At 48.3% G+C, this 12,173-nt stretch overlaps 1 protein-coding gene and 1 gene segment (V, D, J or C); both read left to right on the plus strand.

The window, feature by feature from the left end:
- Positions 1–12,173, plus strand: part of LOC140898990 (immunoglobulin lambda-1 light chain-like) — a 207,287-nt gene that overhangs the window by 38,001 nt on the left and 157,113 nt on the right. The gene's annotated exons all lie outside the window — the stretch shown is intronic.
- Positions 1,482–10,077, plus strand: LOC140898628 (immunoglobulin lambda variable 8-61-like). The segment is given in 4 exon segments: positions 1,482–1,552; positions 1,890–2,108; positions 7,316–8,284; positions 8,720–10,077. Coding segments are annotated over 3 exon segments (303 nt in total).

A 12,173-nucleotide genomic window follows, 5' to 3' on the forward strand; every position in this document is an offset into this window, starting at 1 on the left:
GGGCGCTGTACAAACACAGAACACAAAGACAGTCCCTTCTATGGAGCGAACAATCTCAGTATGAGACAAGGGACAACAGGGGGCGACAGACCGGGCTGTGGGTGGCAGAAGGCAGCAATGAGACAATCCTGGCAGCGGGATGGGAAGGGACCCAGCACACCCGTGGCCTCACTGCTGCCAATTTGTTTGTAGGCATCATAGCAAAGGAGAACTGGAGGGAGGGTAGAAGGAGGGGAATGAGATAGTTCTGGGGGTGTTTCCAGGGGGCGCGTCCATGCGTGAGGGGTCGTGTGGGGGAAGCTGGCCTGGCTGCACTGCAGTGGTGGTGGCAGTGACCCCTCCCCATGGGCATGTGATAGAAAATATCTGTGTGCCCAGCGATGCAAAGCTCGTCCATTGTTCTCCACACGTCAGACGTGCTGCACTAACGTGACGCTAACGACTCCTCCCAGCAGCCAGTAACGGCCGTTAATAGAGTAATGGCCAAATTCAAAGCTGAGCGCCCCTAGCTGTACCCACATGGAACTGACATCCCCTTCCACCTGCCCGCTGGATTTGTCCCAGTGAGTCTGACTCGGCGGGAACAATCCAAGTTTGTTTCTCTCTCATGTGAGGGGCAAGGGGGACAGGGGAGTAGCTAGAAAAGCCAGGGACAAGAGGCCACACGGTGGTGTTGTAGCATCTCCCTCCATTCAGTGGGGATCACACATCCCCATCTGTCCAGAACATAGCGCAGATACCAAGCAGAGGACTTAGGACCTGGTTTGTAATGGGATTTAGGTGCATAAAGATGTAGCTTGGCACCTTTAAAAATCTGCCCCTTAGTCCTTTGGCTCAGGATATAGAGGCTCCTGCTTTAGCTCTGGAATTCTTCTGTTCCATTCTGGGGATAACCTAGCTGATGGTCGTTACAGAGTGTTTGGTACCAAGTGATATTTATGTTTGGATCCATGCAGATAGTCTGTAGGCAGCAGCTGCAACTAAGAAATTATTCGGTCAGAAAGACAAAGAAGAGACCAGATTTACTCTGCTACATGCGCAGCTTGTCAAACTGATTCCCCACCACTAAAAATAAACATTTCTCCTTGGTCCAGCTCCCCACACAGGCAGTTAGAGAGAACTTGTCAGTCTGCCAGAATTTGGCATCGTCTGCTTGTGTTAAATGTTATTCGAGGAGTAGGTTAAAGTAAGGACCCCTTATAATACATAATACTAGCAAAAACTGGTTTCAATTTGAATGTAAAATTTGATGAGGAATAACTTTTTTTTTAAATAAAAAATCTTATTAAAAAAAAGCCTAAATTTGAGGCTAAATTTGATGTGTGAACATCTCTGTACTTCTTAAAAGTCAGGAGTTAGATTTTCAGAGAACCTGCAGCCAATGAACAGGGAGCGGATTTGCATGAAGGGGCCATTCTCGGGCTCTGGGGGTTTAAGAGAGAATTGGAGGGTCCCAGCCAGAGACCCGTTTGCCTCAGGAAGCCAAGCTCATCTGGATTCCCCACCATGGCCTGGGCCCTTCTGCTCCTCGCGCTGCTCACTTACTGCTCAGGTGAGGGGATTATTTGCTTCAGTGACAAAAATATGAAGGTTTCAGAGTAACAGCCGTGTTAGTCTGTATTCGCAAAAAGAAAAGGAGTACTTATGGCACCTTAGAGACTAACCAATTTATTTGAGCATGAGCTTTCGTGAGCTACAGCTCACTTCATCGGATGCATGAAGTGAGCTGTAGCTCACGAAAGCTCATGCTCAGATAAATTGGTTAGTCTCTAAGGTGCCACAAGTACTCTTTTTCTTTTTAAAAATATGAAGGACACTTGCAGAGGAGGAGGTTTGTCTGTGAGGATCCAGAGTCCTTGTGCTGAGTGTGTTTGTACTGTTGATTTCAGGGGTCAGTTCGCAGCCCGTGGTGACTCAGGAGCCCTCGATGTCGGTGGCCCCAGGAGGGGCTGTCACTCTGTCCTGCAGCCTGAGCACTGGAGCCGTCACCACCAGCAACTATCCCTCCTGGTACCAGCAGAAACCTGGCTCTGCTCCGAAGCTGCTTATATACAGCACCAATAGCCGACCCTCCGGGATCCCTGCCCGGTTCTCTGGGTCCATATCCGGTAACAATGCTGCCCTGACCATCACTGGTGTCCAGGCAGAGGATGAGGCTGACTATTACTGTATTGTATGGACTGGTAGCACGAATCACAGTGATCCAGCCAAATGGGGAACTGAGACAAAAACCTCCCCTCTCTTCCCCCCATCATCTCCTCCAGCCTGGGCTCTGCACTGGCTGCACAGTTTGGTTTCTACCTGCAGGACATGAGACCCTGATTGCTCCTTCTTAGGAATTTCAGCCTCTTACTGTCAGCAGGGGGTGCTGCTCCACCCACTCCCCATTCACTCTGTCTGCGGGAGATGGCCGCCACTCATGTTCTTTGCTGGGTCTCTGCAAAGGGAGCAGTTTTCCTGTCTTATAGATCCCTGGGTTACAGACCCATCACAGCCTGGTTCCAACTGAGAGCAGACGGCCACATACTCCTTGGGTAAAGAGACACATCTCCCCTAACAGAGTTTTCCTGTGTTACCCCACCAACTGGACAACACCCTGAATGACCTGCAAGTTAGGGGAAACATAAGAAAGACCGATCAGATCCCTTAGTCAATTGCAGTTGAAAGTGCTGGATGAAGTGTCCAGATACAGGGTGTAGTAGATAATAGATTATATCAAAATCCCTCCTCCCTAGAACCTCCTCTCTGGCCCCATCCCAGCTGCTTTGCAGTTTCCCCGGTCCCCTCCAGAAGTTCATTAGTGCCTCCATGGCCCTGCTCCTCCTGGCCCCTGCCATCCAGCAAGCCACTGGCCAGCACAATATTTCTGAGCTCTGGTAACACGATGGCTGGAACCTGACACAAACTCTTTAGACAAGACTGTGACTCTCTGTGCCCCAAAGCAACACCCTGGCACCCCCACATTCACCCTGGTGATATAATTATCATGTGTTTTATATAAAGTATGCCAAGTGAGGCATCGTTCTAAACATCTTAATCTATTGAACATGAATATCCTGTTAAGTTTTATGTGCTATCAATAGGGTTGCCAGGAGACCGGTTTTCGACAGGAACGCCCAGTCGAACAGGGATCGTGATGGCTCTGGTCAGCACCACTGACCAAGCCATTAAATGTCCAGTTGGCAGCGTAGGCAGGCTACCTACCTGGCTCAGTGCAGCTTCTGGGCAGAGGGATGGCCAGAGGGACTCTGTGTGCTGCTCCCGCCCCAAGCACGAGCTCAACAGCTCCCATTGGCCAATGTGAATTGAGGGGGCAGTGCCTGCAGGCATGGGCAGCACACAGAGCCACGTGGTTGCCCCTCTGTCTAGGAGCCGGAGGGAGATGTCGCTGCTTCCCAGGAGCTGCCTGAGGTAAGTGCCATCTGGAGCCCACTCCCCATACCCCCTCCCATGCCCCTGCCCCAGCCCTGAGCCCCCTCCTGCACTCCAAACCCCAGCCCCACCCCTGAGCCCACACCCCCAGCCGGAGCTCTCACCCTCCTCTCACAACACAAGCCCCTGCCCCAGCCCAAAAATGAGCGAGTGAATGACAGTGGGTGAGAGTGAGTGATGGCGGGATGGGGGATGGAGTTAGCTGGGGGCAGGCCCTTGGAGACGGGGCCGGTCAGTGGGTGGGGTAAGGGTGTTTGGTTTTCTGCAAATAGAAAGTTGCCCCCCCAGCTATCATTGTATGTGAAGTTATGAAGTTTTGCTGTGTATGTGCTACTGAAACATGTTGTGAGGCTGAGAACACCCACAGGCAGCCTTTCAGGTACAACACTAAGGAGGTCAAACAATATTGATGGCCTATTGAGGAAATATGCACACTCACAAGGTTTACTCCAGGAACTGGGTGCAAGAGAAACCTCTCAGAGACATCACAACTATACAAGGGGGACTGTTTGACCCAGGTCACAGCAAAAGAAATTTCCAGCAAGTTGGAAGAAGATATAAAAGGGGGAAGTGACATCATGACTGGACTCTCTCTCCCCACAACAAAGCACCTGGAAACACCTTAGGAACAAAGATTGAAATGGGGAAGGGGGGTCCCATGCAGGGAAGAAGGAAACTTGAGGGACTGTTTATATTATCAGTGAGACACTGCTTGATACAAATCCTATCTGGTCGATAAAACTTAGATTGGGATTTTGTTTATTTGCTAGGTAATCTACTTTGGTTGGTTTGCTATTACTTGTAATCACTTAAAATCTATCTATTGTAGTTAATACATCTATTTTATATTTTACTTCTAAAACACTGCGGTTTGAGGGAAGTGTTTGGGAAAAATTTCAGCTTAGTTAAAAATTTGTGCATATTCCTCTTCACATGGAGGGAGGGGCGAACTGGGTAATTGTAATAAATTCATACTGGTCGGGTTTTTGACAGCTCTGGGGTCTTAGGCTGGGGAACTGAGAGTATTTTGGCTGGAGCCGCTCTGTGCTGGTTCATGCAGTGGCTGGCCAGGATATTCATGAATACACCTGTGTGTGATCCCTGCCTGTGGATGCTGGTGTGAGTGCAAGCTTGGAGGGCTTTGCAGCTGATCACACTGTGACAGTGTGAAAGGGTACCTAGATTGGTGAGACAGAGGGCTTAGCTGCACCCCAGTTCTAGGTGGCACCTGGGGGGAAACCCGTCACAAAGGCGGTGGACCTTGTAATCTTAGAACCATTCCTATGGGTCTTGCCTACTGGAGCCCAAAGTTGGGTCTGGAGGTTTTGACCAACTTCTACTGATGAGGCCGTGGCAAGGGTGGAGGCCTACATGGAAGCTGATAAGGCTGAACCACCCGACCAAAGGTTTAGTTCAAGGGGACTGTTCTGAGGGAAGCAAGGTGACAGAGACCCCGACGGTAGAATGGTGAGGGGGACATCTGGGGAGACAAATTCTGAGACAATCTGGTACCTAACAGACCGGAGGAGGTAGCAGCACCTGAATTATCATGGGACAAACCCAGGAATCAGTCAGGAGAACACAATGGTATGTTTCCAGTGTGGCCAAACAGGTCAGCTAAGAAAGGACTGTCCACTCATGGAGTGCGGGTATTTGCATTACTACCACAGCCAGGTCTGTGGCTTGGGATGGTCCCTCAGTAGGGGGCGCACTCCACTGCTAACATGGCTGGCCATGAAATGAGAGGACTGATCAACTCCTGGTGTGGACAGGCGCTAGTTCGTGGGTGCAGACTCCCATCCGTCAGACTAGATTGCCAGTTGCTGGTGCACATTTCGTGTGCACATAGTGAAACAGGAGTGTACCCAGCAATGGAACAAGACATAGAAATATAAGCTGAGATGAACAAGCTGAGGGTCAGCCTAGTAAGAGACCTCCCCTGGCCTGTAATTGTCGGCAGAGATTGGCCTCGTGTCCCAGCCCTGTTACAAGACGGGTACTGTTTGGACGAGCTGACCATAGGACGATCCTCAGTTGGACATGGGCTCTTGGGCCAGGGGCCCAGGGGAAGACTGAGGTGTGTGATCTGGACAGCCCAGGGCAGTGGCTCCAGAGAGTTGAGGAAGAGATGCTAAGTCAACTACAGGCCCTGGAAACACAGTTACAGACTGCAAACCAAGCACTGGGGCAGGTGAAAGCCTCATGATAGACAATGATAGAGGAGGCTGCAAAACCAAAGCGAGTACTGATTTGGCCAAGACCAGACCTGGTACAAAAAGAATTGTTGGCAGCGACTTGAGCGGGAACTAGCTGCACTGTTCAACTCTCCTGCACCCTCAGCAGTGGGTATCTGATTACACATGCCACCTGGCACCAGCCGAAAATTGGAAATACTCCAGAATATCTTCTGTGGTACAAATGCAATGCCGCCAAGCACCAGGGCACTGGGGTCCCCTGTCGCTTCTCTGGTTCTAAAGATGTGGCTAATACAACCATCAACCTAACTGTCACTGATGTCCAAGAGGAAAATGAGGCTGATTATTACTGTGGAACAGGGAGTGGGATGCTGCACAGTGATGCGACCAGATGGGAAACTTAGACAAAACCCTTGTGTTCGATCAGCCTGTATGGCTCATGACTCCAATGTATGTGTGTCTGGGTGCAACGATCTTCCTTGCTGATGTGTTGGGGTTTAACTAGGCACATTCCAATCATCAGTGAGGGGCACTACGAAGGATTATCAGGGTCTGGACATTTAAGGCCAAATCTTGGGCTCTTGACCCAATGGGAATGTTGCCATTTATTGTCCATGGGATGAGGATGAGTCACTTTATGGAACCTCACTGTGCTACCCAGATCGAGATAATAACGCCAAAGAAAACACTCCAGTGTCCCGTTCCCAAGTACATGCTGTGAGAGGAGGGAGTCCGGTCCCTTAATTACCAGCTCACACTTCAGTGCCAACCCAGCGAGATTCAGAGCCCGAACATCTGGGTGTTAGGTCCCAGAGCCCAGGTGTTTCACACAAACTAAGCCAGGGCAGGAAAAGAACAGCCCCTGGCCCTGATAAGAACAGCCCCAGGACCTAAGGCCAAGCCTGCAAACTGATCACGCTGCAAAACACACAGAAGCCACATTGAGAGCAACTGAGTTGTAAAGACCCCACAGCACTTTCACTCCCCAGTCCTGCTGTCCACGTATCTGACAAGTCACCGGGTCTTCCCAAGTCCGGGCTCCTCTGCATGTGAACTAGCAGCACAGAAGGGGAGTTGAAGGGATGTATTAACACAGAGCCTCATTCATAAGACAAACTGAGCTGTCTGTAGCTGGGAACGACAGTGAATCGCTCCTTAAACTCCAGAGATGGAAAGAAAATACAAATGAGATTTGGGAGGTACTTGGATTTTCCCCATCTACTCTTCTGCAGCTCAGTGATGAGGATCAGTTACGACGGGGCATCAGAGGGCGATGTCTCCCGGCATTTGCACTGTGAACTGTCTACACGGGAATTAAGTAACTGATACATATTTATCTTCACCTGTGTGTGCACTGGACTGTGGTGTTCAAACAGCTGCATCCTTTCCAATCCCTTGTGCAGACACATTGGGTGGGGTAGAGGTGAGACAGAGCATTGAAGGAACTCAAATGCATTGAGTTAGGTTGGAGATTTATACATATCTGCTCTGGTAGCTGCTGGAGACTGATTTATAAAGATTTTTTTAACACATACACTGAATGTCAAACTGTGCAACCAAAAGTTGCCCAGGAATGTTCTGCAGAGGTGGCTGCACTGCAGGGGTGGGTGACGTAATCCTTGCCCATGTATATCTCTTATAAAATGTCTCTCTGTGTAGTAATGCTGAGCTCTTCTGTCTTGCTCCAGGGAAGCTAAGAAGTGAACAGATTGTTTCTGGTATTTGATCAGCTGCTACAAAAGGACCGTGCCAAGATCTCACAGTCAGTTCAAGAGAACTTGTACCACTCGCTGAGACAGGCCCATCTGGTCACTCTAATAACACCACCACTGTTGTAAGTGAAATGGCCGTGAAAAGGGAACTCCCCTGTCACCCAGAGCGAACCCAGGGGAGTCTGATGGCTGAGGAGCAGGTCCTGCTGGTCACTCTCTGTGGGTAAATAGCGTGTACTTGTCGCCCCCTGCTGAGGTGGCTGGAGCACTGTGAGACACCAACCTTTTTCCTGGGACAGTAGATGGGAGCCAGGTGGACCACGACACAGAGACAGGCGCCGAGTGTCAGCTACTAGGTCTTGTGGATTCTAGCATCTGGTGGGTCCCTAGAACCGCTCTGAAATCCACCTCCAGTGTCACACTCCTCCCAGCCCCAGTGCGTCACACTTCACAAACCACCTGCCCATCTACCGTGGAACCTCCCTCCCTTCCGCTGGGCCACGCGGCTGCTCAGCGGACTCATCGCCCTGGGCTTTGTTCTCCCAGCTGGCAGACTACAGCACTGAATTCAGAACAAACCCCAACTGTCCCAGGACCTTTCACCCCTAACTGTTAACAAATAAAAGTTCTCTCTCTCTTCCCTAGCCGGTGGAGGCTACAATCACTGTCCCACCGCTGGTGAGGGGCTTGGGAAACAAGGAATCCACACCCGTGGCAACTTATAGAAAAAAGGCCAGGCTGGCTTGATAGAGACCTGATACAAACCTGAGCAAATTAGCAACAGGACTCGTCCCTTTAGAGATTGTCCGTCAGTCATTGTGTTTGGGCCCCATCTTATTGGGGTCTACAAAATATTAGCCCAAAACACAAAAGGGAGAAGGCTGAGAAGAACACAGGACTCAAGGTGCTGAACAGAAAGTAATAACCAGCAGTGACCAATACGAGGTAAGCACACACTCAGATCAGGAGCTGCTTGGAGTTGGCGGGCGGGGGGAGGAGGGACAAAGAACTCTAATGAGAACCCCCCTGGTGTACACTAACTCTACAGCAGCAGCCAGTGAGCAGGCAGAGGATTTGCATGAGAGGGCCATTCTCCAGCACTGGGGGTTTAAGAGAGAATCAGAGGGTCCCCGCCAGAGACCTGTTTGTTGCAGGGAGTCAAGTTCGTTTGGATCCACCATGGCCTGGGCCCCTCTGCTCCTCACGCTGCTCACTTACTGCCCTGGTAAGGGGGAGGGTTTCTGATCTCAGATTTGTTTTAAAGGACTTTTCGCTGAATTCCTCCGTATTCCTGATTCCCAGACTCCTGGCTCAGCAGGAAACGTGCAGGCGTTAACTCCAGGCCATGATGATCTTGCAGCATTTTCTATTTCTTTCCAGGTTCCCTCTCCCAGTTTACTCTGACTCAGCCACCCTCAGTGTCAATGTCCACTGGCAACACAGTTAAACTCTCCTGCGCCCTTAGCAGTGGATACACATTTAGAAGTGTCACCTGGTACCAACAGAAAGATGGGAACAGCCCAAGATACCTTCTGAGGTACAACACTGACTCGGACAAGCACCAGGGCTCTGGGGTCCCCAGTCGCTTCTCTGGTTCCAAAGACGCCTTGAAGACAACTGGCTACTTAACCATCACCAGCTTCCAGGCAGAGGATGAAGCTGACTATTACTGTGGTGCAGGGACCAGTGATGGTGTTGCACAGTGACACAGCCAGATGGGGAACTCAGACAAAATCCTGTTCTTCTCTCCTCCAACGCTGCATGAGCCCATCATGTCAGCGTTAAGATATGATCATTCAGCCAATCTGAAATTACTGAGGTGTCCCCATGCGCTGTCCCACTCCCCTGTGATGGCAGCTGACTAACTTGATCAACCTCTGAAAATTTAAGGCAAAGTCTTTGTCCCACTGCACTGGATGGCAGTGTTATCATTTCCTTCAGTGGGACCAGGATTTGACCCCACCCCCTCTACAGCCTGGCAGCAGCAGTAAGATTCAGTTATAATCCTAAAGGAAACATTCCAAACTCCAGTTCCCAGATTCATGCCCTGAGAGGAGGCAGTATCTGTCTGTTAAATGCCAGCTCATTCTTCAGTGAAACTCAGAGCCCGCACAGCTGGGTGTCAGATCCCAGAGCCCAGACATTTCACACAAAAGCAGAGCCAAGGTAGATAAGAAACTGATCCTTGCCATGATAAGAACAGTCCTGTTAGTTAAGGCTGAGCTTGCAAAATGGCCTGGTTAAACAAAACACAGAAGCCACCATGTAGTAAAGACCCCACCACCAATGTTCCCTCTAATTTTTGCCGTGTGCCCCAAATGGTTCTTCTGTGCAAATTTTTGAAGCAGAGTTCAAATTTGTATACCAGGAGGCAAATGCGCCCAAGTGAGTAAAATGCTTATACGTTTAAAAAGTTTTAATTTGCAACTTGTGATTATAATAGTTTTACACCACGTTATTTTATAAATGTCATTTTTAAATACTTAGGAAAAGGAAATGTAACCATTCTTCATGAAGCAGAAGTTAGTTTTAAGCACTACGCTTTATGATCTTTTTTATAGACAATCATGAGCATATATCAAGCACATATTAATCATGATCATTATCAGTCCATAGGCTTCTGCCCGTTGGTGTCCACTTTCACCTTTCATTCTATACACATGTCTGAAAAGATTTTGATAAACATATAATAAAGACAATTTAATAAGTATGCCATTATGTCAATTTATGTGGGTTTTCAAATAGAGACATCATAAGTAAAAAAAGAAAAACAAGAGTTTGTGTTTTAAATTTAAAATTTTCCTAAAAAAAACCCAATAAATGATTATCAGCCAAGAATAAGATATGTAATTACAAATGCATTTTAATTTCCTTATTGGTCAAAATGTCAAAGACTGCTAAACTAACCTGACTGTTTTTTCCTGCGATCTTTTTCATTTGCCCATTCAATGTAAACTCTGTCCAGATCCATCAGTCCTCCATCCAGCTGGTAACTCTGAATACACATCAGCATGTCCAAATGAGCTACTTGTAAACGATTCCGTAGTTTGTTTTTTAGAGTGTTCATTAAGCTAAAGCCACGCTCACATTCTGCATTTGATGCTAGGAATGTTCCTCCAATATCCATCAACTTTGCAAGATCCTGAAACTGTTCATTCTGGTGAGCAAATGTCACCATATCTGGGAAACTTAAAACCAATTGGCTTTTGATTCTTTCAGCTACTGCAAACTTGAAGTCGTTGTACTGACTGACTATAACAATCTCTTCAGCAAAAAAGTCTTTGTATTTTGAACATAGGGATTTGACAGATGACGCTTTAAGAAATCCAACGTCCATACATCGTTCCACATTCTTCCTGTTGAAAATTCTCCCGAAGCTCTGGCATCTCGACAATATACACAAACCACTCTGTTGTCCTCATGATATATGAATATTTCATGAAGTTTAACAAGCATTACACTATGTGACTTCGGTGTAACCGTCTCTATAGTCTCATCCAGCCATCCAGATTTAAATGAAGTCGCTGTTCTTTTACGCTTTAGACCTCGAGACAGTGACATTTTGGGATTGATTTTTTACCAGATTGGTTTATTTAAAATTAATACTTTTATTGTATGGCTACTATTTCAATGCGCTTAACAGTGTGACTAGACAAAAGGGCAAACGGGAGATCATTCAGATCAGGATACAGGAAGTCTGTGCCTAGCTCCGATCACGTCCGTGCATCTGCAGCCAAAAAACGTGGGAAAATGGAGATGTGTGGGTCCCGACCGTCCCGATGTGATCAGCGTTCCACGTTCCAAATGCTGGAGGGGAGAGGTACGATTCATTGCCCTCCTTTCCCTTTGCCCCCCTTGCCAGCTAGTAGAATCTGGCTGCGTTGATAGATGGCGGGCGAACAATGTCAAAAGTTGCCTGTAAATGATATGTCAGCCTGGCTCCGATGTAGTATTTCATTTTTTGTGCGTGCAGTGTTTCGCCGTGTGTGCGGGGTTTAGGATGTGTGTGCACATGCACAGCTGAGAGGGAATAGTGCACAACACTCACCCCAGTCCTGCTATACTTGTATCTGACAAGTCACAGGGGGTCCCAAGTCCTAGCTATTCCTAAATGTAAATATTAGCCCAGAAGGTGAATTGGAAGGACACAGTAACACGCAGCCACACTCACAAATAGCAAACTGGGCTGTAGGTAGCTGGGACCTGTAATGAATCTCTCCTTAAACTCCAGAGACTGGAGAGAATAAAATGGGATTTGAGATACAATGGATTTTCCCCGTTTACGCTTCTGCAGGTGGGTGATGTGATTCAGTTATGATTGGGCACCAGGGGGCGCTGTCACCCTGCACTTGTATTGTGAATAGTTTCTAGTGGAATAAAGAAAAGGAGTACTTGTGGCACCTTAGAGACTAACCAATTTATTTGAGCATGAGCTTTCGTGAGCTACAGCTCACTTCATCAGATGTTTACCGTGGAAACTGCAGCAGACTTTATATACACACAGAAATCATGAAACAATACCTCCTCCCACCCCACTGTCCTGCTGGTAATAGCTTATCTAAAGTGATCAACAGGTGGGCCATTTCCAGCACAAATCCAGGTTTTCTCACCCTCCACCCCCCCACACAAATTCACTCTCCTGCTGGTGCTAGCCCATCCAAAGTGACAACTCTTTACATAATCAAGTCGGGCTATTTCCTGCATAGATCAAGGTTTTCTCACATCCCCCCCACCCCCATACACACACAAACTCACTCTCCTGCTGGTAATAGCTCATCTAAACTGACCATTCTCCAGGTTTAAATCCAAGTTAAACCAGAACATCTGGGGGGGG

The sequence above is a fragment of the Lepidochelys kempii genome, chromosome 15 (genome assembly GCF_965140265.1).
Source record: "Lepidochelys kempii isolate rLepKem1 chromosome 15, rLepKem1.hap2, whole genome shotgun sequence".
Taxonomy (NCBI): Eukaryota; Metazoa; Chordata; order Testudines; family Cheloniidae; genus Lepidochelys; species Lepidochelys kempii.